The sequence below is a fragment of the Scyliorhinus canicula genome, chromosome 16, assembly GCF_902713615.1.
Source record: "Scyliorhinus canicula chromosome 16, sScyCan1.1, whole genome shotgun sequence".
Taxonomy (NCBI): domain Eukaryota; kingdom Metazoa; phylum Chordata; class Chondrichthyes; order Carcharhiniformes; family Scyliorhinidae; genus Scyliorhinus; species Scyliorhinus canicula.
Genome location: NC_052161.1, coordinates 120,215,937 through 120,243,053, shown reverse-complemented (window position 1 = coordinate 120,243,053; position 27,117 = coordinate 120,215,937). Strand labels below are relative to the sequence as shown.

General features: G+C 41.4%; 1 protein-coding gene across 4 annotated transcripts in view; it reads left to right on the top strand.

Annotated features, from left to right (window-relative positions):
- Window positions 1–24,948, top strand: part of iffo2b (intermediate filament family orphan 2b) — a 64,966-nt gene extending 40,018 nt beyond the window's left edge. For 2 of the 4 annotated variants that reach the window (XM_038822287.1, XM_038822286.1), the window contains exons 3-9: window positions 2,060–2,155; window positions 11,556–11,696; window positions 12,740–12,888; window positions 19,091–19,211; window positions 20,773–20,862; window positions 21,025–21,155; window positions 23,896–24,114. In XM_038822287.1, the coding sequence (XP_038678215.1) occupies window positions 2,060–2,155; window positions 11,556–11,696; window positions 12,740–12,888; window positions 19,091–19,211; window positions 20,773–20,862; window positions 21,025–21,155; window positions 23,896–24,001 (834 nt within the window). In that variant the 3' untranslated portion in view covers window positions 24,002–24,114. Of the gene's footprint in view, window positions 1–2,059; window positions 2,171–11,555; window positions 11,697–12,739; window positions 12,889–19,090; window positions 19,212–20,772; window positions 20,863–21,024; window positions 21,156–23,895 lie in introns of all 4 variants that reach the window. The other 2 variants (XM_038822284.1, XM_038822285.1) reach the window with 2 other exon arrangements.
- The last annotated feature ends 2,169 nt before the right edge of the window (window positions 24,949–27,117 follow it).

Sequence of the window (27,117 nt, the reverse complement as noted above, 5' to 3'; positions counted from 1 at the left end):
TGGGGGGAGAGAGAGAGAGGGGGGAGAATGAGAGAGAGAGGGGGAGAGAGAGAGAGGGGGGGAGGGAGAGAGAGGGGGGGAGGAGAGAGAGAGAGGGGGGAGAGAGAGAGAGGGGGGAGAGAGAGAGAGGGGGAGAGAGAGGAGGGAGAGAGGGGGGAGAGAGAGAGAGAGAGCGAGAGAGGGGGGTGGAGAGAGAGAGAGAGGGGGAGAGAGGGAGAAGGGGGAGGTGAGGGGGGGGGATAGGGAGAGGGGGTTTGTTTTTGCGACGGTGTGTTTGCTATTTTCTTCTTTTTTGTATTGTTATTAATTTATTACTTTGTATTGGGGGGGTCCTTCTTTCTGTTTATTTCTACACCTTGTTTACTTTATTGTTGGGAGAAAATTTGTTGTTGAAAAATTTGAATAGAAATTATTTTTTTTTTAAAGTTTTAATTGCTCTGCCAGTTCCTTGTTCCCTATTATAAATTCTCCTGTTTCAAATTGTAAGGGACCTAATCTTCGGTAATCTTTTCTTTTGACATACTTGTAGTAACTTTTATAGTCTGCTTTAATGTTACTTGCACGTTTACTCTCTTAATCAATCTCTTGGCCCCCCGTTGCTGAATTCTGAACTGTTCCCAATCCTCAGGCAACTTTTTCTAGCAACTTTATATGATTCCTCTTTGGATCTAATACAATCCTTAATTTGGTTGGCCGCTGAAATGTGGGCACTGTAATATGAGTTGTGATCACATAGATATCTAGTTCCAAAATAATTTCCTGTGTACTCTTATGCAAAATTAGGACTGCATTGTCATCCTCTGCTTTAATTGAGAATAGAATTTAATTTCTGCCACTTTTTTTAAAAACTTGATAGAAACACGGGAATATAATTTTGAATTGGAACCATAAAGGTCAATATCAAGGAAGCCATTCAGACCATTGTCTGTAACATCTCTTTGCAAAACTAACACCAGTATTCTATTTTATCCCTATTGCCATTGTATTCCTCTGCCTGAAGTATTTATCTAACTTTCCTTAAATCTGCAAATGGTGTCCACCTCAATCACTTAATCTCAAAGCATTCCCAATTCTAACAACTCGTGACCCCATTTGCCGTTCTGAATGACGTCACAGCCAAAGGAAATCCATTTTTATCATTCATCCTGGGAAGTACATCCCAACAATTTTAAAAAATGTAATTACATCCTCCACTTCACCGTCTCAATTGCAGTGAAATATGACAACATCCCTTCAAGGTTCTCAAGTGTAGTTTCCTATCCATGGTATCTTGCTGGTGAATCTAAGCTTTGTGTTGTGTCTTTTAATGTTCTTTGTATAATGGGTTGTTCAAAACTGCACATATTATTCTAACACTGGCCTAAACATTGCCTTGCATGAATCTTTACTCTTTTACTTCTTCCTTGTTATTTGTTTTTAAAAAATCAGTGTTATGTTGGCCTTTTTTATGGGTTTATCTATCGACATTTGCACTTTTTAAAATAATTTTATTTGAGGTTTTACTCCATCTGCATCTTTGTGTCAATTTTCCGTTTCTTGTTTATTCTCTCCAAAATACAAAACGTTGTTGCATTACATCTGCAACTTATCTGCGCATTCTGCTAATGTATGTCATCCTTACTCTTGTACCGACTCAAAATGTTAATAATAGTGCTTTCTGTACCCAAGTACAAATTATAGACTTTACTGCATTGAGGCTGCTTCCGGCTCATTTCACAGCACCCTTTTATGGTCTGGAATAGATTCAAACTTAGGTTGTTAAGTTGAAAGCATTATGTTTTAAATTCCATGTGATTCACAATCACCTTTTTAAATGCTTGATTCTAATTGGCACTATATGGCAAGTATGAAAACGATAATAATGGGTTTTCAATCTTCCTTTGTTTTATTGTGCAAAAAGTTTTATTGCAGAGTTGCTTTGATCAGCTAAGTTTTCTTCATGGTGTGCTAGTTCTCTGATGTGTTTCCTGGTTGTGATGTCATGACTAAATCTGTACAGTCGTTCCATTGTTTTGTGTGACAGCTGAGAGCCCTGAGAACTCTGTGCTTGTGATTTCAGGATTCTCAGGAAGCTGAAGCCATTCAGAAGGAACTCAACGAGAAAGTGGAAAAGTTGAAGTCCGAGCTCGTTGTGTTTAAGGGCCTGATGAGTGATGTAAGTACTTTACAGGTGAGCAAAAACATTGCCGTGATAGAGATCATTAATGATGAGCAGTAATTTGGCCAAAAAGAAATGAAAAGTAAAGACTTAACTATCTTTTAATCCAATTTTGAAGGAAAAAAAACGCACGGATGAACCATCCTCCTCGCACTCCTGTGGTGTATAAAGTGAGAAGAGGTTTCTATTATCACTAGATGCATTAATTTTTACAGCTTGCTAGTTTTGACATTGGTTTCCTCATGGCTGGTCAGTGACCGAACACCACATATCCGCCTCTGCCCATATCCCATTGCTTGATGAGGTAAATCAGAACTGAAGAATTTAATATCACCAAAAGAGTGAAGGAAACTACTACAAGAATTTAGTTTTACTCAAGATTGCTAGAAAGTGCAATGCTCTGTTAAAAGTGAAATTCACGGGGCAGTGGGTTAGCCCTGCTGCCTCATGGCCGAGGTCCCAGGTTAGATCCCGGCTCTGGGTCACTGTCCATGTGGAGTTTGCACATTCTCCCCATATTTGCGTGGGTTTCGCCCCCACAACTCAAAGATGTGCAGTTTAGGTGGATTGGTCACACTAAATTGCCCCTTAATTGGAAAAAAAATTGCGTATTCTAAATTTATTTTTTTTAAAGTGAAAGTCACAGTAGATTTTAAAGGAATTCCAGAACATTAAGGGAGCCATTTGGCTCATTTTACACGTGCTAGGTCTTAGAGCCATCCAATAAATCCAAATCCATTTCTTCTTTTCCTTCAAATATTTATCCAACTCTATTTTGAAAGTTATGATTGAATTTGCTTCCACCACCTTCTCGGGCAGCACATCCAAGTTGTTATAACTTGCTGCGTTTTGTTCAAAAAATATATATTTTGCCAATTCATTCTGGTTATTCTCTTGTCGCTGGAAATGGTTTCCCAAATTACTTTGTCGAAACCCCTCAAAATTCTAATTGCCGCTATTAAATCTCCACATAACCTCTGCTTATGGCGAAAAATCTCAATTTCTCCTATCCGTCCGCATATCTGAAGAGACTCGTCCCTGGTATCACTCGAGTATACCTCTGCACTCTCTCCCAAGCCTTCCTAAAGTGCGATCTCAGAATTGAACACATAACCTGGCCAAGGACTAACCAGTGAGCTGGTTCAACATCCTTCCTTTTCTGCCTCTGTTTATAGAACCAATGATCCCATATGCCATTTTAACAGCTGTATCAACTAGCCTGCTTCAAAGATGAAAGAAAAATGTAAAGAATAGGGCAAAGGGGCAGGTCAATGGGACTTGATTGTTCTTTTGGACAGTTGGCACAGCTACAAGCAGCTATATATTTTTGGGCTATAAAATGTTACAATTCATTCCAGGATTTCATTTGATGACCTACATGTTGCCCCTCTGCAATAGTTTCCAAACCATGGAGTAAGCTTTCAACAACAAAACAGAAAATACTGGGCAATCTCAGCAGGTCTTGACAGCACCTGTGGAGAGAATTGGGAGCTAATGTTTAGAATCTGGATGACCCTTTGTCAAAGCTCCTTTTTCTCTCCACAGATGCTGAGATTGTCCAGTATTTTCTGTTTTTGTTTCAGATTCCAACATTCGCAGTAATTTGCTTTCATCTTTGAATAAGCTTTCAATATATATGCTGATGACACCCCATTGCTTCTCTTAATCTTTCTTAAAGGTCTCATTGCTCACCCCTCATTGTCCACCCTCCAAAAACTCCAATTTGTGTAAAACTGGCCTGCGCTGAGTATTGCTCATCTGTTACCATTGTCCTTACTGATGTTCGGCTCCCTGTTCCCCAACACAAATTGGATAAACTCAGATTGTTTTCGCTGGAGCACAGAGGTTGAGGGGCGACTCGATAGAAGTTTACAAAATTATGTGTGGCAATGACAGAGTGGATAATCAGAAGCTTTTTCCCAGGGGACATAGGTTTAAGATGCGAGGGGGAAAGTTTAGAGGAGATGTGTGAGGCAAGTTTTTTTACAGGGTGGTGAGTGTTTGGAAATCACTGCCAGGAGAGGTGGTGGGAAACAGCTATGATAATGATGTTTAAGAGGCATTTTGACAAATACATGAACAGGATGGGAATGGAGAGATACGGACCCAGGAGATGCAGGCAGTTTTAGTTTAGACAGGCATCATGATCGACGCAGGCTTGGGAGGGCTGAAGGGCCTGTTCATGTGCTGTAATGTTCTTTGTTCTGTACATCACATCTCTCCAGTTTTTTCTGGCCTGTGCCACAATCACAGGCTTATTTAAAGAACATCAATAAAAATCCATACTCATAATTTTGAAATTAGCAGATGACTTGAACAGTGAGGAAGATGGTATAACCAACTTCACAAGAACATAGGTGCACTGTGTTCAGTGCAAATGAGTGTTAGGTGATGCATTTTGCTATGAATTGTGTTCAGTGTAAATGAGTGTTAGGTGATGCATTTTGCTAAGAACAATGAGAGACAATACAAGATAAATGGTACAGTTTTAAAGGTTGTCCCCTTAGAGTAGTGAAGGCTAAAAGAAAATTTGATTGAGATGCTGCAAATTCTGGGTTTGGATAAAGTAAGGAAGGAGTAACTTTTAATTGCAATAGGGTTGATAATCTGAGGGCACAGAGTCAAGGTGTTGACGAGAAACGGAGATGATATGAGTGGCTGGGATTTGGAAAACACTGCCTGATCGGGTGATGGAAATACATTCAATAGTCGGCTTCAAATTAAATCTGATAAACACTTGAGGAGAACAAATTGCTGAGTTATGGGGTAAGGGTGAGGAAGTGGAACTATCTTCAAAAAAATACTTGGTGCACCACTTGATGGGCTGAGTGGCAATCTTCTGTGCTGTATGAGTTTATGACCCTTTGCCCCTCCCCACAAGTTCCAAGTCACTGACTCAGATTGCGCACCTTCACCTGAACCCAACCCTGATGATTAGGCATTGGACTTGCACATCCCTGCTCTCTGGAACACTTCCCCAACCCCATTTCTTTTTTTTCTTTCTTGAAAGCCATTTTACGGAACCAAATTTTTCACCATCTCTCCTCTTCAATGCTCGATCTGCTCTCGTTTGCATCTATATTGATGAGTGCCTGAAGATGTTTTTATGTTAAACATGTGTTGTCATTAGTGATCTAGATTTGGTGTACAAATTTTCAGCTGCAATTTGTTCTGTCAATGAGCTCTTATTTGCTTGACAGCTCCTGATTGTTTGACAATTATCTCTTTGATCCTCTTTAAACCTTCCTTTGCCGCATCTCCCTCCCTGTGAGTGTAGTGCGCTCCTGCCACTGGGCTTTTGCTTTTTCACAAAACTGCAGTGGAAAGTTAAATTGGTGTGTTGTCCTGAGAGTGAAACATGACTCACCTGAGCAGTGACACCTTGCATTGTTTTTGATTTTAATAAAATATATTAGTTTTAACATAAATTAGGTGAGCTGAAATTACGCTAAAACCTGTGGCTATTATGGTGATATTACTGGGAAATAATACCCATTATACAGTTCCCAGGAGGGTGTAACAAAGGATCATTTTGCTTGTGGGAAATAAGCTTCACTGTGGCTGGGTCAAAATCCTGGAACTCCCTTCCTAGAAACACTGGGTGTACCTACACCACATGGGCTGCAGCATTTTAAGAAAGTATCTAACCATCAGGGTAGTTTTATAAAAAGTTAGGGATGGGAAATTAATGCTGACCTAGCCAATAATGTCTGTCTCGTGATAAAAAAAACACATTTGGCCGTGGGGTCCTCAGTAGCCTCGTGCTAATGATCTCACGACCTTAATGATCCGTTGATGGGGTATACCAAATTTGAAAATATGTACATGGATGATAGATACTCTGGAACAGGCATTCGGCTAAATGTCGCCTGAGCTAATCACATTCTGAGCAGATATAGCAACTGGAAAGTTCAGCGCAGGGTATTTTTAAGAATTACATTTGACTGGATATTCTTGATAGTAACTAGGTAGCATTGGCTTAGGTACAATATATGTAAAACTAAACCCAACTTGTAAAAAATGAAACCGATCAATTACTAAAAAATAATCCACACTAAATGTTGAGACATGACATACTTGATGAGTCAGGATGATGTCGTGTCTGAAATAAAACTTCAGCTAAAATTTTGTCTTTGTTATCTGGAATTCTCATTAGTGTTTTGACTTGTCCAGACTCCAGATAGTTATCAACCATGGTATATTTGATTCTGCTGACTACTGACTCGGCAGTGTGGGTGTGCAAGCTTTAATCACAGCTGTGAAATGTTTATTCTCGTGCAGTATTTGGTCAAATTGCTACTGGAATATGATGGTTTTTGCTGAATGTTTCAGTTTTTCAGCTGGTTTCCACTTGAATGCAGCCTGATATATGGCAGTTGAAGGGGAAGTCAAATAGTTTCTTTAATGAGTCTCTTGTAACTCTGATTACTGAATTATCTTTTCATCAATGCAAGATTTCTTTTTGTTTCTTGATAGATCAAATATAAATAGAAGTTTGCAGAACCAGAGACTATTTGGCTCATTCTTTGAGAAATGTTTGAATGAATGGTTCATTCATTGTTGTGATCTTAAAAATTATTTTGGTTTATGGGCAGAAATGCACTTGCAGTTTTGAAGTAAAACTGTTTTGTGCAGTGATTAATTCAGAAGTAGAGCCCAATGATCTTGACCGTCTGTCAAAATCTTTCCTCCCTCTGCTCACTTTTTTAAAAAGTGCTCAGCTGAGGAATACATTTAATTCTTTGCAGTTTGTTCGCTGGCACTCGAACTCAGTATGGACCCAAAAAACGCTTTGATCATAATGAGATCTGATAAATGTTCATAATTGGTTTTGTCTGGGAGTTCAAGGAGAAAATGGATGGCTAGACAGCAGGTTGTGAGTGGGCATTTTATTAATAGCAATGTGCAATCTGCAAGCACTGGTTTTGGAAGTGCTGCATATTCAAAGATTGAACAGTGGTTTAAATGTTTAATCCACTTATAATGTATGAGGGAGAGGAGAAACCATGATTCTCTAAGGGCACCATATGTGAAAAGAAGCAGCAGCTGGATCACTGCCATATAGATGGTTGATGCAGTCATTTTTCTAACTAGACTAGGACTGAGACCAAAAATTTTAACTGGAATTTTGCTCTGTGCAATGTCCTCATTTAGCCAGTGTGCAGACATTGCCGCTGTAAATAAAGTAGCTTCAATCTTTGCTATCCATTAAGTCTGTCATTCCTTAAGTCTTGGGTGTCTGTATGTTTGAAAGGTTCCATTCTACCAGCCAAATGAATGTTTGCAAGTTTCAAGATTGAGTGGAAGATTTGAGTGCATTAATCCGTTTGTGCATACTGATGTACAGTTAAGAAAATGCAAGGCATCAAGCCAGTCTGATTGTGCTTGTCAGAGGAAGTGGGATGTAGTTGCTTAGGTTTGTAATTTTTCACATTGATACATTTGAGTTTAAAATGAGCATCATGAGGCCTGCATTTGGACTATCTTCCACATTGATCCTCTTCCAATATGACACAAGTTACTGTTGCATGTCTAAGGCTAAAGCCTTACTAGAAATGTTATGTATGAATAACTGGCCGTTGCACGCTTTTCAGCCTCTCCAGCATATTTCGCCATTCAATTGGGTCATTGTTACTTCATCTACCTGCCCTGGTCTGTCATTTTGATTTTGTCAGCCAAAAGGGATAATCAAACTCAGCTTTATAATCTTAATTGTCTAACTTCAACATTGTGGCCCTTGGTTCTGAACTCCCCCTAAAGGAAATAGTTTCTCAATCACCATAGACACATCAATTACATCATCCCCTTCTATATTCCAGGAAATACAAGCTTAGTCCATGTAAATGTCTCCATATTTTTTAAATTATAAATGTAGAGTACCCAATTCGTTTTTCCAAATAAGGAGCAATTTAGCATGGCCAATCCACCAATCCTGCACATCTTTTAGTTGTGCGGGTGAGACGCACGCAGACATGGGGAAAATGTGCAAACTTCCCAAGAACATTGACCCGGGGCCAGGATCAAACCTGGGTCCTCAGTGCTAACCACTGTGCCATCACTTAATGTCTCTAAAATTTTAACCTTTTACTTCACCCCAGTATTATTCTGGTGAAACTGTGCTGTAACCCCTCGATGCTGAATCTCTCCTTCCTAAGGTATGGGGACAAAAAACTAATGCTGTGTTCTAAATGGAGGTCTAACTACAGCCTTGCATAACCAACATAACTTCTACCTCATTAGATTCTCGTCCACTTGAACGAAAACCCAACATTCCATTAGCCTTTAAAAATTATTTTTGTATCATTTTATTAGTGTTTAGTGATTTCTGTATTTGAACCTTAAATTTTTTATAATTCTCTCTCAATCTCTCTCTCTTTCTCTCTCTCTCTCTCTCTCTCATTCCAAGTAGATGACCGTACACTTTCCTGCGTTGAGCTCCACTTGCTGCCCTAGTTTTGCCTATTTGTTTAATCTTTCTGTATTAGTTTGCAACTTTCTGCTCCTGTTCACGTGATTTACTGTACTATTTAACTTGGTGTCAGCAAATTTGGATATTCTGATCCCTTCCTTTTATCCAAGTCATTAATAAATATTGTTTTTTTAAAAGCTGAGGGACCAGGGTAAGATCCCTGTGGGACACCACTCGTTGCATCCTGCCAATTTGAATGCAGACCCATTAATCCTACTGTCACAATCTTGCAGCTAACTCCCCAACAATATTTAATAGGTTGCCTTCACTACCATATTTCCCCACTTTTGTTAATCGTCTCTCATGTGGGACCTCATTGATTGTCTGCTCTTATCATAGAATTTACAGTGCAGAAGGAGGCCATTCAGCCCATCGAGTCTGCACCGGCTCTTGGAAAGAGCACTCTACCCAAGGTCAACAACTCCACCCTATCCCCATAACCCAGTAACCCCACCCAACACTAAGGGCAATTTTGGACTCTAAGAGCAATTTATCATGCCAATCCACCTAACCTGCACATCTTTGGACGGTGGGAGGAAACCGGAGCACCCGGAGGAAACCCACGCACACACGGGGAGGATGTGCAGACTCCGCACAGACTGACCCAAGCCGGAATCGAACCTGGGACCCTGGAGCTGTGAAGCGATTGTGCTATCCACAATGCTACCATGCTGCCCCGAGTCAGTTCCCTCAAAATTTAGCTAGGCAAATTAGATATTTTGCACTCCACAAATCCATGTGTGTTCTCTGATCAGTTCATGTTTTCCCAAGTGCTCTGTCACTACGCCCGAATAGATTTTAATAACAACCACCCCCCCTCCCCCCGCAATTGACGTTGGACATATAGACCTATAATTTCCTATTTTTTCACTCTAACTTTTAAGTAGTAAAGTGGCATTAACAATTTCCAATGCAAGGGAACAATTCCTCAATTTTGTTTTAAATTTAGAGTACCCAATCATTTTTTTTCCAATTGAGGGGCAATTTAGTGTGGCCAATCCACCTAACCTGCACATCTTTTAGGTTTTGGGGGTGAAACCCACGCAGACACTGGGAGAATGTGCAAACTCCAAACAGACAGTGACCCAGGGCCGGGATTCAAACCTAGGTCCTTGGCGCCGTAGGCAGCAGTGCTAACCACTATGCCACGTGCTACCCCTGATCAATTCCTCAATTGAGTGTTTTTGAAGATCATGAGTAAAGCAAGTCCCCCACCCACCCTGTTTAATACCCTGGGGAGGTAACAGGGTCTAATTTTCTATTTTGTCTTTTTTAACATTACCTTTTCTTTACATAAAAAATCTAGTAAGTTTTGATTTATTTCACTTCTCATCACTGGTACTTTATCTTAGAATAGTGAAGGAAAAGAAGAAATAAAGGAAAACATAATGAAGAATGTGACAGGTCATGGTATTTGCTTTGCATGTGCAGTACAATGGAAATAAAGATCGCCGCCAGAGGGCCCGGTGACATCTCCACCCCCACAATCTTCAATAATATTTTGAATATTGAGCCCCAGAACCTCACCAACCTTTGACATGACCAAAAAATGTCGGCGTGATTTACCCCCCTCCCCCCACACATCCCTCACACCTGTCTTCTATCTCCGCAAAGAACCCATTCATCTGCGGCCACATCATATGGGCCCTGTGCACCACCTTGAACTGTGCCAAGCTCATCCTGGCACAGGATGACATTGCATTGATCAGGTGCATAAACTGACTTCGCACTCCCAGCCCAACTCCATGCCCTGCTCCTACTCCAGCTGGCCATCTCTTTTAATCCTCGTGAATGTAGCCATTTTTCTGTTTGGGAGCCCTTAGAATCATAGAATTCCTACAGTGCAGAAGAAGGAGGCATTTCGGCGCATTGAGTCTGCACCGACCCAGGGGCGCTTGCCCTATTTTGTTTGGAGTTGGGTGTTAATCTGTTAAACTGTTTATCATTTAGAGGGTTAAGTTGTTCTGTTTGGTTGGCATGTTGCCCTTTTTTCTTTGTATTATTTTCCTTTTTGGAATGTTTTGTAAAACTTAATGACAAATTTTGAATGAATACATTTTTTTTTAAAAAGAGTCTGCACCAACCCTCTGAAAGAGCACCACACTTAGGCCCCCTCGCCCAGCCTATCCCCATAACACCACCCAACCTGCACATCTCTGGACTGTGGGAGTAAACTGGAGCACCTGGAAATAAACTCAGACAGACACGGAGAAAGTGCAAATTCCACACAGTCACCCAAGCCTGGAACTGAATCTGGGTCCCTGGCGCTGTGCGGCAGCAGTGCTGGCCACTGTGTCGCCCCCTTTTGTACTATTGTTTCACTTGTGCGTGCTAGTCAGTGTGCTCTACTGAAAATGTCACTGATAACTGAAGCTAAGAAGGTGAAGTTGCTTTGTACAGCATCGTGCTGTTTCCCCATGACCATCAAAATTCTCAACAACAGAGATAATGGGAGCATGAGTACTTGAGATTGGCTTTATATGTGATACATTCTTTCTGTGTTGACATGATGATTTGTTGATAATTATTAAATCTGCTTCCAACTATTTGAAAAATAAACATTTCTTAAAAGTGGAATTGATTATCTATTTTGTACCTTTTTAAATGGAATTGTTAACTTTTCAGTTGTTAGTGTGTGGTTGGTGGTGGGAGAAACAAAATGGTTTTGACAATGTTTATATTAAAATCAAAAGTGCACGCAGCAAACGGCAAAAACAAAGCTTGCCAGTGTTTGTGTAATTGTTATACCCCTGTGAAATGTGCAAATTCTTTAAAAATTGTTTGCGATTATCTTGTACAAGTTTTGTTTGCACTGATTTACCTTTGACTGCAGAAATTAATGAAATTTTGAGTGTTTCATTTTACGTCACCTGATCCAAAACATAGTTCATAAAACCTATGATAGAATTACCTTCTGTGCCATTGCAGCAAATGTCCGACTTGGATACCAAGATTCAAGAAAAGGCGATGAAAGTGGATATGGATATCTGCCGGAGGATTGACATCACTGCCAAACTCTGTGATGTGGCACAGCAGCGAAATTCTGAGGACATGAGCAAAATGTTCCAGGTAAAAGGAAACTGCAATTGAAATTCAGCTAATGTGCATGGGAATAAAGGCTTTTGATATGGGTGAGGTTAACACGTTCCCTGCCCTGGAGTAATTTAAGAGGTATATATAATGACTAGCTCTCCTCCGGCTGAATTTCCTGTTTCATTTAGACTGTCTGCTTGGGAATCACTTATTACAGGAAAGGATCTGCAGAGCAATGTTTGCTGAAGCTTAAGAACTTGTCATCTGTTTTACAAATTCTACCATTGTAAATTTCTGAGAGTTGGTTAGTAATTTAATCAGTAGATATGTCTTTCTCAGATGCACTTAAATGAAAAATAGAATGATTCTAATTGGTTGACAATTTAAAAAATATATTAAATGAAAACTCATTTAGTTACCCATTGTTTCTGGTTTAGAGCCAGGTTTTCCCAGGTCCATGAGTCAACTACAATGATTCTATGCCTCTGCTGTCTCATAGTTCTATTAACCTGCCCTTTCCCTGTACCAATTTTTAAAAATCAAATATTTATTTTAATAAATCTGAAATTAGATTAAACTCTCCCACAGCGTTATTCAACTTTCCACAAGTTCAAGAGTTCCAGGCCTGTCCTGTTGAGGTGCAAAACGTCCACCTTGACAGTTCCTGATGCCCCAGAAATCAGAAACCCTCCCTCGTGCATCATTTCTGCAGCCGCCTGTCCTATTTTGCTGCTGCTATACCTTTTTTTTTAAAATAATTTTTATTGAGATTTTCAAAAAATATCAAAAGCAGAAAATAACAAGAAGAAAACAGTATTAGCAACAACAAAAAGAAAAACACAACCCCCAAAACCAACCCCCCCCCCCCCCCCCCCCCCAGTAACTACCAACAGAAGAAATATCTAAGCACCCGGCCTATTCAATAAACACATATACACATTTCTCCCCTCCCCAAAACAAACCCCCCCCCCCCCCCCCCCCCCGGGGTTGCTGCTGCTGCCAGCCTATTTTCCTACCATGCTCCTATACCTTTTGAGATCCTATTCTTTTAACTTCATCCTGTTCTTTACCTGAATAAGGTGACAACTGTCAGCAAAAAGAAAGAGAAAAAGCCAGCATGTGATGATGAGAGCTCAGAAACTGATGGGGATACCACACGGCATTCTGATGATGATGTCAGCACATCCCTCAATATAACTGATGAAATGAAGCGAATGCTCAATCAACTGTAAGTAAAAGATTCCTCTGGTCACATTGTATAAAATTACAGTTTATCTTTTTTAATTAAACCAAAGTGGTTTTCCTATTGATCTTTGGTTATTAACATGGGGAAGGTTCTGCGGAGGAACATCCTTTGTGGTTACTTTAAAGCCTTATAAGTTCAATTAATTTGGTTCCATAGTGCTGTTTAATTTTGGATAGCTTTGTGGGCAGGATGCACAGGAGGATTATGGTTATTACTGTATCTAAATGCAATAATGCATCATCTATGCTCTTAGAGGTTCTTTACTAAATGTGACCTAGTGTTGCAGCATGCAGATGTGGGGGTGCACTTTTGTGCTGTGGTTTTATAGATGGGAAGAAGATATATATATCATTTTCTACTCATTAAGCTCCCAATTGGGGAGAAAAGCATAAATGGGTGAGGCACATGGTCAACTGAGGAACATCATTTTAAATCTGTGCCCTGCAACCATTTGAAATAAGTTAACTTTATATGCTCTATGCTTCACGTCTTTGCTAAAGGATGGTGCCCGAATTGGGATGCAAGACTCCAGCTGGGTCATAACCAGTGTTTTATTACTTTCTTGTTTTTGTATTCAATGCCACTATTAAAGCAAACTACCCCATATGCTTTCTTTAAAAATAACATTCTCTTTTTTATAAATTTAGAGTACCCAATTTTTTCCAATTAAGGGGCAATTTTATTTATTTATTTATTTTTTTTTTTAAATTTAGAGTACCCAATTATTTTTTCCAATTAAGGGGCAATTTAGCGTGGCCAATCCACCTACTCTGCACATTTTTGGGTTGTGGGGGCGAAACCCACGCAGACACGGGGAGAACGTGCAAACTCCACACGGACAGTGACCCAGAGCCGGGATCGAACCTGGGACCTCAGCGCCGTGAGGCGGTTGTGCTAACCACTAGGCCACCGTGCTGCCCCGGCAATTTTACAGTGGCCAATCCACCTACCGTGCACATCTTTGGGTTATGGGGCGAAACCCACGCAAACACGGGGAGAATGCGCAAACTTCACACGGACAGTGACTCCGAGCCGGGATCGAACGTGGGAACTCGGTGCCGTGAGACAACAGGGCTAATCCACTGCGCCACCATGTTGCCCATAAAAATAACATTCTCAGCTTGTCCTGCCAACATCAAGATTTGTGTGCTTAACACCCCCTGGTGTCCCTTTTCCTGCATCCCCTATAAAATTGTACCATTTAGTTTATATTGCCTCTCCTCATTCACCCCAAGGGCAGCCTTGTGGGTGGCAGTGGGTAACATCCCTGCTTCTGAATCAGATTCTCCAGGTTCAATTCCCATCCCAGAACTTGATGACCAAGGAAGGCGGGTTCGTAATGCAGCCAAACATGTTATCAATCTGCAAATCTTTCCAACACACACTCATGGCACGTGGTAAGAGCAAGTGAAACTCTTGGTCAACCATGTGATGGAAAACAATTCTGAGCCTTTACATAAGAGCGGCACGGTGGCACAGTGGTTAGTACTGCTGCCTCACGGCTCCAGGGACCTAGGTTCAATTCCGGCCTCTGGTGACCCATGTCACTTTCTCCCTGTAGCTGCATGGGTTTCGACCGGGTGCTCCGGTTTCCTCCCACAGTCCAAAGATGTGCAGGTTGGGTCGATTGGCCATGCTAAAAATTGTCTTGTGGTGTCCAAAAGGCTAGGTAGGGTTACTGGGTTAAGGGGATAGGGAGGAGATGTGGGCTTAAGTAACAAGAGCCAGTGCAGATTTGATGGGCTGAATGGCCTCTTTCTGCACTGTAGGGATTCTATGATATCACTGCAGAGTACAACATGCAACATCCGTGTAAAAGTGTATGTTGCCAGGCAGCACGGTGGCGCAGTGGTTAGCACTGCTGCTTCACGGCGCCACGGTCCCAGGTTCGATCTGGGCTCTGGGTCACTGTCCGTGTGTTTACCCATTCTCCCTGTGTTTGCGTGGGTTTCGCCCCCATAACCTAAAGATGTGCAGGTTAGGTGGATTGACCATGCTAAAACCGCCCCTTAATTGGAAAAAATGAATTGGGTACTCTAAATAGTTCTTAAAAGTGCATGTCGCCACAGGAACTCAGACTGGCGAACAAAATGTATCTCTTCAAACTTCTATGTTAAATTCCATGTGTCTGTCCATTTTACTAGTCTGTTAACATCCTCATTTCCAATTTTCAAATGTTGAAATTATGCCCTGCATACATACCCAAACCGGGTTATTAAAATGTATCAAAAAAAAGCAAGGGTTCCAACACCAACTACTGGGGCAACAGCACTGTATACTGTACACCTCTGTTCCTGAAAACAGCCATTCACCAATACTCTGCTTTCTGTTCTTTAACCAATTTTGTATCAGTGTTGCTATTGTCTCTTTAATCCCTCAGGCTTCAGTTTTGTAACAAGTCTATTATGTGGCATGTTCTCAAATGCCTTTTGAAAACTCAAACACACAATATCAACCTCACTACCTTCAACTTTCTTTGATACTACTTCAAAGAACTTGATCAAATTTGTCAAACATGATTTGCCTTTCACAAATCCATGCTGACTTCCATTTATTAGCCATTCTTTTTTGGAAGTTCATTAATTTTGTCTCAGGATGGCACGGTGGCAGAGTAGTTAGCACTGCTGTCTCACAGCTCCAGGGACAGGGGTTCAATTCCAGCTTCGGGTGAGTGTCTGTGTGGAGTTTGCACTTTCTCCCTATGCCTTCATGGTGCTCCGATTTCCTCCCACAATTCAAAGATGTGCAGGTTAGGTGGATTGGCAATGCTAAATTGCCCCTTAGTATCCAAAAGGTGCACTTTCCAAGGGCTGGTGCAGACTCGATGGGCCAAATGGCCTCCTGCACCATAGGGATTCTGTGATTTCTCGCCTCAGAATTTGTCCACCACTAACATTAAGCTGATAGGTTTGTCGATGCAAGGTGTATACCCCCTCTTTTGAAAAGGGTTGTATTATTTACACTTCCAGTCCTCTAGTGGCACCTGCATATCCACAGAGGATTATGGCCACAACCTCCATAATGATGTGGCGATGCCGGCGTTGGACTGCGGTGGGCACAGTTAGAAATCTTACAACGCTAGGTTAAAGTCCAATAGGTTTGTTTAGAGTCACTAGCTTTCGGAGTGCAGCTCCTTCATCACGTGACTCACCTGATGAAGGAGCTGCAGCCTCCATAATGTTCATCCTTACTTCCCTCAGTAACTTAGGATGCACCCTATATGGGCTGGTTGACTTTTCTACTTTGAAGACTGACAACCATTTAAATATTACCTCTTTCTCTATTTTTATATTGTCCCTTCATTTACTGCTTTGACAGCATACTGTTTATTGAAATCAGATGCAAAGTACTAGTTTAGTGTTTCAATCATGTCTCCACCTACACAAGAATATCTAATTTTCAGTCCTTAATCAGCCCATCCTTTCTTTAACTACCCTTTTTAATATTGGTGTTTCTAAAAATACTTTTAGGTTCCATTTTTATGTTGGCCACTAATTTATTTATCTTGGCCTTCCCACAGTTCATTTTATTTAGATCTCTGCTCAGAATCATAGAATTGTTACAGTGCAGAAGAAAGCCATTCAGCCCATCGTGTCTGCACCAGCTCTCCAAATGAGAAATTCCTTCGGTGCCGTTCTCATACCGTTTCCTCATAACAGTGTACATTCTTCCTTTTCAAATGCTTTAATTGTACTTGCCTCCACCATACTCTCTGGCAGTGAAGTTAACCACTTTACTGCATTAAACATTTTTCTGCTGTCACCGCTACTTTTGCTAATTACTTTAAACCTGTGTCCTCGCATTCTCGCTCATTTCACAAATGAGAATAGTTTCTCCCTATCTACCCTGTCCAGACCCCTCCTGATTTTGAATATTGCGATTAATCTCCTCTTCGTCTCCCTTTCTCCTAAAGAAAACAGTCCTAACTCTTCCTGTCCATTTTCACATCTCACTTTTCTCATCCCCGGAACCATTCTCGTGAATCTCTCCAAATCCAGTTTAATTCTCTACTGTATTTCCTACCGTACAATTGTCATAAGTCTCCCTATTCTAGTTTGAAACTCTAATTCCAACTTCTGACCCCTTTCTTTTCCCCAGCAATGAAATGTGTTTATGACTGAGCTAAATCTTCTTTGGAAATGTTTGAAGGGGATGGATTCAAACAGCGGACGATTATCATATAATTCTGGGATTCATTGCATAGTGATTATGCCACCGGACTAATAATCTAGACAGAGTTTCAGAGTTTAAGTCCCACTATAGCAGAATTATCATTTAAATTCATTTTTTAAAAATATGGAAATACAAAGCTGGTGTTGATAAATGATAATGAAGCTGACAGCTTATCGTAACGCATCTGGTTGACTAACGTGTTTCAGTAAAGGAAACCTGACCTTGCATCTGATCTGGATTACTAATGCAGGCCTTGCCAACCACGCCCAAGTGCTAAGCATGGATACATTATGAAAAACTGATGATACAACCCTTAGCGCTTTGAAGATGAGAGTCACACTTAGTTTTCCAAACCTTTGGGATTTGTCCAGTTCCCGAGAAAAATATCTGCAAGAGGACTATCATCTTTCAGTTCCTTCAAAACCCTGAAAATGATCAAAGACAGGGTCTGGGATTCTCCGAGCCTCCACACTGCAATCGTGCCTGATGCGGGGGCGGAGAATGGGGCGTCAGACTCGCGATGCCTTCCAGCGACCGGAGAATCGCTGCCAGTCGCGCGCTGTTGAAAGAGGCCCCACGGCAGTTCTTTGCGGAAGACCGGCCAAGTTCCCGCCGGCGTGGTTCACGTATAGTTCCACCCGGTGGGAGCTCAAAGTCGCGGCTGCGGTGGTCGGCCTGGTGGGGGGCAGGGGGATCCGTCACCGGGCGGTAGGGGGGCCTCCACCACAGCCAGGCCTGCGATCGGGGGCCATCGTTGGCAGGTGCGTGCAATCTGGAGGGGGCTACTTCTTCGGCGCTGGCCCGTTGTGTGGGTCCACCATGTCGCGCGGGGCCGGTGCCAAAAGTGCAGGGCCCCATATCAGCAGCCGTAGCTGTGTGGAGCACTCCGGGAGCCCTGCAAGCCCCCTTAAAAACGGAGAATCACCCTGGACTTTCTAGAAAAAAGTCTGGAGTGATTTCGCTCCTGTTTTCTCGGGGGTGTGGGGACATAGCCCCATTATTGGAGAAACCCGCCCAGGAGCTTTATCTTCCTTTTGAGTTTCAACAACCGTCCCAAAATATTTCATTCTAGCTTTATGTTTAAACTGTGCCTCCGATTCTGGTATTTCTCCCCCCATTTTTGTTGTGAACACTCTTGAAAAATAATGGTTAAGTAGTATTTTTTCATCAGTTTGTTTTTCCAATAAAGGGACAATTTAGCATAGCCAATCCACCTACCCTGCACATCTTTTGGGTTGTGCGGGTGAGACCCACGCAGACACTGGGAGAATGTGCAAACTCCACGCAAACAGTGACCCGGGATCGAACCCGGGTCCATGTAGCGTGAGGCAGCAGTACTAATCACTGTGTCACCGCGCGTGCTGCCCTGTACTTAAATAGTCAAACAATTTATCCATCTGGACAAACCATCCCATTGTCATTTTTGTGGGCTAGTCCCTCTCTGGATTTTTTTTTTTATTGCTGACATTAACCACTGTTTTACATTTCTACTTTGTTTTCAGCTATATTTTCCTCTAAATCTTTCCCTGTCGAGCTCACTGCTTTCTTGGCATTCCTGAGTATATTTAGAATTTCTTGTTCTTCCCGTCTATTTCCTACACACTCAAATTTAGGAATCTTGCTTTCTGTCTTGTATATTTCACAACATTTACAGCTAAACTGCATTATTTTATTCAATCCCTGCTATTTTTGAGAGATATATTATTCACAATCAAAAGCTATCCCTTTGAATTTATTCCGTATATTTCTTTTTTGCCATTCCGATGCAGTCTTTTACCCTCAATCAGCATTTTTAACATTTAGCTTTTTTTTTAATCGTCTTGCTTTTCTTTTTCTAATCCTTTTTATCACCCTGATTGTCGGAGTTATATGGTCTCAAATGTTGTATTGTACTTTACATATTATTCCCTGCTCTTGCTGATTCCTTAATGGCTTTGGGAGTTAAGAAACCATTTGGAACACTACCTGTTTTACCCGTTGTACATCTGGAATTAATATTGTCTCTTTCCAGGCGAGAGACGTTTGACTTTGAGGATGACTGTGACAGTTTGAGCTGGGAAGAAAATGAAGAGACCCTGCTGCTTTGGGAAGATTTTGCTGAGTACACTGCCATCGTGGAACCTCCACCAGAGGTACCCGTATTCACAAGTGAATAATTCGATGTATCCTGGCAGAGGTGGAATTTGCCATGCTATGAATGTTCTAAAAATTTCTGGGCTACAGTTCTGTCATAATATCCACTCATGTATATAATGAGATGCAGACAGGCATTGATTGACACACAGGATGACCAATGAACACAGAACAACCAATCACCAGACAGGTCACCACCACTATAAAGCCCACAGGGCACAAGACTCCCTCTCTCAGGACCCAGCTACTGAGACAGTCAGAGTGCACCAGTTAGTCAGCACTATTACCATGCGGCAGCTAGTAAGTCTGGTCAAGCCAGTAAGAGGTCATCAGTTGGATTAGTAGAGTGTCAACCCACAGCTGAACATGTACAGCAGTTCATAGTTAAATAAAACGGTGTTGGATCATCTCCTGTGTCAGACGTTTGTTTCTAGCTTCCCTGCATCCAGTTGCAGTCAACGTCAAACCAACTTGCCTAACATATCAAGTTCTGCATTACATTTGGGTGTCATTCATTAGTGAAGCTCTTGAGTAGATTGAATGTCTGCCCCAGATATTCTGATTGAACTGGAGTAATATTTCCTCACACTGAAGATTTCATTGGAACCGTTGGTGATTTTAAAGTAAATAAGTAGTTTACCCATCTAAAATGCAGAAAGCAGAGAGAGTCCCTCCTGGGAGTGCTCTCTCCTAAGGAGTGCCCTCCTTGTCCTTGCATCTTGGTGAAGTGACCACTTGAACCCCAGATGCAGTATTTCAGGGTCATGTGTTTGACTATTCCGATGTATGATTTGCATGTGAGCAAGTCGGGTAATTTTTTTCACTCCTTGCATCTTCTGCAATGTTGTTATTAACCATTTTGCAGCTGACAAGGTAGTGAAAGACCCGCTATTCCTATCTGCCAGAAGTTCTGTGTTTGCGACCGTTAGAATGGGCTGACTAATCTGGCCTCTATCTTCACAGTTTCTGATTTTTCTTTTCCCTCCTGTCCAGGCTACCTGGATGGCACATTATGTGGAGATTACAGTACTAGCCTGTACTCCCATGTTATCTATATCTGAGTGGTGTAACACTGCCAGTTATGGGTAATGTAATTCCATCTTCAGTGGTGCTTGCTGCCTTAGTGTAGGCCATAGTACAGAATATGTCCCCTCCAATAGCCCGGGCGTCTCTGGACAGAGGAGGCAGAATTGGGGGCAGGTTATAGATGGAGAGGGGAAACACTTTGATACCAAAGATACTCGTGTCACTTTAGGTCTTGCTTCTAAATCTCAATTGCATACAGAGAAGATGTATATCAGTGGTAATAACTATCCGATCATATTTGTTGGCATGAAAGAGGTGTTTTCTTTGCAGAAGTGATTTGATAATGGAAGTTTTGATTTTTGCTGCTCAGGCTGATCTCGAACTTTGTGAAGGGTCACTTGTTAATGTTCATCTAGTCTGGTCTCAAACACTCTGGTCTCAAGCACAGAGTATGTATGTTTGTGATCCCACAGGGATTTTTCTTATTTATAAAAACTAAAAAGCATTAAAAATGTGTTAATGTTTTACTCAAAGGATGAAACATTGGAAACTGTGATCAAAGAAACTGAATCGCTCTTCAAAACTAGAGAAAAGGAGTATCAGGAAACCATTGGCCAAATAGAGGTGAGACCTTTTCAGTGAACATTCAAATTTCAGAACAATAATCTCATGCTCTGCATCCACTTGCTCCACCACTACCTATTTCTTACTGCATGAGTTGTCTCCTCTTCCACCCCCAATCCACTTATTGCACTTCACTTTTAACTGTGTCTTCTTTTGGTTTAGCTGGAGTTAACCAGTGCCAAAAGCGATATGAACCGCCACCTCCACGAATACATGGAAATGTGCAGCATGAAGCGTGGTCTAGATGTGCAAATGGAAACCTGTCGTCGGCTCATTAAACAGTCAGGAGGCAGGTAAGCGAACCCATGATAAACTTCTTGTACACCTTAAAATCGCTCTAACCTTACTAAGTGCAGGAAGTTGCTACACAGGGTGGCACAGTTGTTAGCACTGCTGCCTGATGGTGCCAAGGACCCGGGTTCAATCTGTTGTTCGTTCTGGTGAGTGTGCTTTACACTCAATTGGCTCTGTTTTATTACTTAGCTCTAGAGTCGCCAGGTATCCTTATGATACCACCACGAGGTTCAAGTTCAAGTTCGGATCAATGACTCAATACACCAATTAGTAAGGTTCAAAACAAGACACGTTTATTAATACACAGTTATTCACTACTCATGCATATAATACTAAAAGACTAAACTACTACTACCACTAATAGGCCAATACTTATCTTGATAAGGGAACCCGCCGGATCAGGGAACAATCGCCTCTTGCTCTGTACTGGATCTGCAGGCTTCCAGCTGGTATGGACTAAGGGGTCAGGAGTGTCTATCTCGTAGTGTGCATTGTATGACACTTACTTGGTGGTGCAGCAATCGGCCAGGCCTCTCCTTCTTACGGTCAAGTTCTTCGAGAGCTGCTAAGGTGTTCTGCTGGGAGGGCCGGCTAAGAGAGCGAACTGAACTTGGGACCTGTCTTTTATAGGTCACGGGCTTCGCGCCCTTTTGGGCGGACCCCGAGCTTGCTTCCAATCGGTTGGATCCCATACCAATCGATTGGTTTGAATTCCCCAATACTGTGGCCGTTTCTCGATCACTGGGCGGTTCTTCCTGGCTTGTTTGTCTCCTTTGTTTCGGACTCCTGTTGGCGCCGAGGAGTCTGACTTGCTATTGAGTGTCCTAAATGTAGCTAATTGTTGTAGCTATTGTTCCCGGGGATCGCTCATCAATATGTATAACTGCTGGTTTCAGTGCTGAATGCTATCTTTGGAGGCAGAATACACAGGAAAAGTCTGCAAACTGCTTGTTTCTCTAGGATTGTCCAATTTCCCTGCTGTCTTTGCGTTTCTCCATTTTGTGTGGGGAAGTGGCCAACTCGGGTGGCTACAAATCCCGACCCTGGGTCATTGTCCATGTGGACATTGAACATTCTCCCCATGTTTGCGTGGGTCCCACCCCCACAACCCAAAAAGATGTGCAGGATAGGTGCATTGGCCATGCTAAATTGCCTCTTAATTGGAAAAAAGATTATAGGGTACTCTGCGAAGTACCCTGTCTCAACATTATTCTTATCTGGCTGATTTTAGACCTGACATTGTGATGTTTTAATGTGGAGATCAGTGTTGTGAATGTTTCAGCAGGAGTTGGATGGTTTTTCCACAGTGTCCACTCAAGTTTTTAATAATGGGCCAGATCTTGTTGAACTGGAGTGTCTGGCAATGTGCTCAGTTTTTTTTTTGCACTCTTCGGTCAGAGGTCTTGTACCATAGTTTTGGTACAAGTGCAAGCTGATAACAGCATGGCAAGGGCATGGGCCATCTGAAACCTTAGTGAATAGGACCAACTGTCCATCTCCTCAACATTTTCAATTTAAGAATTGAGAAAGAAACTGTGAAACAGCTGAGGCAAATAGGGTGAATTAGTCCAATTATGGAAGAAGAATAGAGAGGGAAAGAAAGGTTGGATTGAGAGCAAAGAGCGATAAAGCAAAAATATGGAAAAAATTAAATTTGACTATAAAATCTCTGAAAAGATCAAACACCTGAAGGAATGAGATTCCACGGTTTAAATTGTTCAAATTCTAAGGTAGAAAAGTTGATTAACAATGATCAGTTGTTGAAAAGGTGCTAAACCCAGTGCAGCACGGTGGCATAGTGGTTAGCACTGCTGCCTCACAGTGGCGAAGACCCAGGTTCGATCACGGCCCCGTCTCACTGGTCCGTGTGGAGTTTACAAATTCGCCGCACGTCTGCGTGGGTCTTAACCCCACAACCCAAAAAGATGTGCAGGGTAGGTGAATTGGCCACGCCACATTGCCCCTTAAATGCAGAAAAGGAATTAGGTACTCGATATTTTAAAAAATTTAAAAGAAAAGGTACTAAACACAACTTTCCATGACAAATTTAATAGATATTTCACATGCAAATGCAGCAAGTTGTTAAAAATAATGGGGGGAGCGAATGTGAAGCAATGTAATTTGCCAAGCAGGTTCTAGAGATTTGTAATTCATGGCATCTGTTTTAATCTGCTTAACCTGTTGGCCAAATTGTGCATGCAAGAAACCATGCATGCCATTCAACTATGGATCTGGAAAGCACTGCCCAAAAGGATGGTGGAAGCAGATTTCAATGGCAACTTTCAAAAGAGAATTGAATTAATACTTGAAGGGGAAAAAATTACAGGGCTATAAGGAGAGAGCGGGGGAGTATTGTGATAGCTTTTTCTTTTTTTATATAAATTTTGAGTACCCAATTCATTTTTTCCAATTAAGGGGTAATTTAGCGTGGCCAATCCACCTACCCTGCACAACTTTTGGGTTTTGGGGGTGAAACCCACACAAACACAGGGAGAATGTGCAAACTCCACACAGACAGTGATCGAGAGCCGGGATCAAACCTGAGACCTCGTCGCCGTGAGGCTGCAGTGCTAACCACTGCGCCACGTGCTGCCCTTGATAGCTTTTTCAAAGAACCGATTGGTTGAGTGGCCCCCTCTTGTCCTGTGAGATTCTATAATCTGAGTGTCTGACTTTGTCTTTGTTAACTTTTAATGGCTAATTTAAGATTATTCTTTCTTTTCTCTATCTCTCCAATAGAAAATCCCCATCAATCAGTTCTGCAGCAAGCAGTGACTCAGGGAACACAGATGAAATCACTGATGAGTTTGAACGAGATGGTGAAGGCGATAGTTCTGTGAGCTGATGAATGGGATGCATGTGAAATGGACTCGATCTGCCTGTACCTACAGGAATTACCTTTTAACCCTATTTTTGCTAGGGTGCAACGGGCTTTTTACATGTACATATAGTCAAGCCCTGAGCAATTGGTGTTGTACAGAACAGTACCATCAGACAAAATTGGAAAGACATTGAGGACTTCCAACTGGTGCAGAAACCCACCGTGATGTTGACTACTATGCAAGTGGCTTGCCTTACACATCACGAGCCTTCATCTCCCTGGGGGAGACTAACTCCACAGCATTTCTGAAATAAACTAAAGTATCTTTTGAAATGCATGTGGTAGCTGTTAATTGTACAATGGGTTAAAGGAGTGGTTTATTTACGAAGTGTGTTCATGTTATTTGGTAGATGGGATCACTGGCCATTCTGGGTTTCTACAGGTCTTTAATGTAAACAATTTGAATCTGATTAAACTGCTGTAATTACATAAGCAAATGCTGAAACAGTTTGGACTGTTTGGCATGGTCTATTCATTCTGCACTGAAAGTTATGAACGTAAACCTCTATTGTCTTTGTTCTCTGTAAACCGATGCTGCTAAAGGGTTGGATTATTGTGACCTGTACAGAATCATTGTTTCACTAGGCTGAATTTAATATCTTAATGCCGCCTCTATTGTATTAAGTTGTCATCGATATTTGTGTAGGGTGCTCTTTATTTCTGAAGAATTGGATTACATTTATAAATCAAAAACTGGATAATTTATCCAATTGCTTAACCATTACTCCCACAAGAAATAAAATTTGACGCAACCGTAATGTATTCCAGAGCACCTTGATTTTTACCCTTTTTCTGAATCGTTGGATTTCATATCTACGCTCTGTGGCCCAAGATAGAAGCTAGATGGAATCTGCCTTAAAGTTGAACAGAATGGAAATAACAGGAGTAAATGATCCAATGACCATGAGTAATTGATGACTTTGGTGCTTCTGTTCTGTAAATTTGGCGTTTAACATCAATTTGCAATCCTTAGAATCCTTCTCCAATTCAGTTTTAAACAAAACAATACCTCAACAATCCTGATGGAAAGGCATGTTATTTATGGATAACAGTAGTCTTTAACGTGTTGTAATAAATTATCCATGAACCAGCAGCAACTATTTATGGGAAGATCCAGAACCAGGCAACACCATGGGCGTCTGATCTTGGAGTCTTTGTTTCACAAGCAGCTTTATTCCGTCCACAAGTGGTGATGTTTGGCACAAAAATATTATTTAATTGGTGTATTTTTTGCCCTTTATCAGTTTGGCATGCACACTAGCTCAGTTTGTAAAGTAAGCACTTGGTTTCTTACGATTGTGTTACCTGGGGTGTATCCGTGATAAAATGATGGGGCTTGCCCGTGCTGGAATCTGACCATGGTGTAGAATATATTGTCATCATTAACACTGACTTCGAGTCATAGAGTTGGAAATGTTGACAAAAAAAAACTGCTGTCCTTAACCTAAAACATTATTGCGTATATTTGATTTTTAAGTGCCCACCACCGTACCATTTGAATTTTAATTTTTCATATTCTTTAACAAATCAATTTAGCAAGTAACCTCCCACCAGGCTTCATCTCTGCTAATTTTGAGATGCTGTTTGGTTGGTTTATTTCAGCAGCTTAGATAACCAAGCCTCTGATTTATATTTGCCTTAGTTTTTTTGTGGGAATGTCTCTACTGCTTCAGGTTTTTATCAGCATGTGGTATTTGGAAGGCATTTTCAGTGATTAGGTGAAGTTCTGGGAATGAAGGTTCTATTTTTGTACATACTCCAAAATCTTTCCTATCTAAAGCTATAGCTAGAAAGGAGTGAGTGTTCTGTAGAGAACAATCCCTGAAGCCAATTATTGCTTGATATGCTCCCATCTTTCAAATAGCTAAGGAACTCCTATATTTCTCTCAAAACTACATTTTAATGACAATATACATTAGTAGTGTAGTACTTTGGTGAAGTCAGTTTTAAATGCTGTCCTGTCACCCGTAAATTCTGCTTCGAATTGACTATCTCAGGCCATGATATTGTGGTTAAAGTTGGCACTGATGCTGCAGTTGGGGGACTTGTAAGTAAAGGGAGAATTGTTCTGGCTCAGCACAAAGAGCTTTACTTGGCATCTGAATTGTTCTGCAGTTGTCTGAGGAATAATGCCGATGCTGGTGCCCAAATGGGAAAAAAAAGAACAGTTTAGTAACTTTTAAATCCTTCACCTTAGCAACCACAGAAGTATAAGAATGTGAAATGACCCAACAAGCCTGTTCCTTGTATAACGTGTAATGGTAGCTAGAATTGTGGAACTACTATATTTGCATTTGATACTTGAATTGAATAATGTATAAACTGAAGAGATCTGGAGAAAGGCTATTTCACACTACAGCTTTAATAGTCTTTATCTGCATCAGTATTCCAGTAAGTGAATAGGGCAGCTGTATTGATGCTTTTCTAAGAATGGGTGTTGTGACAATCCAGGAGAGCAAAGTACTTCCTCCTTTGATATCTTAACTATTCATGTGGGGTGGTGCAGTGGTTAGCACTGCTGCCTTCGGCACTGAGGATCCGCGTTCTATCCCGGCCCCGGGTCACAGTCTGTGTGGAGTTTGCACATTCACCCCGTGTCTGTGTGGGTTTCACCCCCACAACCCGAAGATGTGCAGGTTTGATGAATTGGCCACAATAAATTGCCCCTTAATTGGAAAAAAATAATTGGGTGCACTACTTTTAGATTTTAAAAAATTGTGTATCCAAGTAATCTACCTTCATTAAAATTTAATCTTAAAAAATTAGCCTCTCTAATGAGAGTTGATAATTTACTTAACTCTCAACCATTTTTATGTTTTGCAATTATTTCAGTATTTTGATGGAATTATTTAAAAATATTTGTTTCCACAACTCCTACTGTGGTGGCCTTTCAATTTTTCTGATCCTTGAGTCAATTTTTTTAAAATTTAGAGTACCCAATTTTTTTCCATTTAAGGGGCAATTTAGTATGGCCAATTCCCTAGCCGCAAATCGTTTTGGGTTGGAGAGAATGCAAACTCCACACAGACAGTGACCCGGGGGCTTGGGTACCGTGAGGCAGCAGTGCTAACCACAGCGCC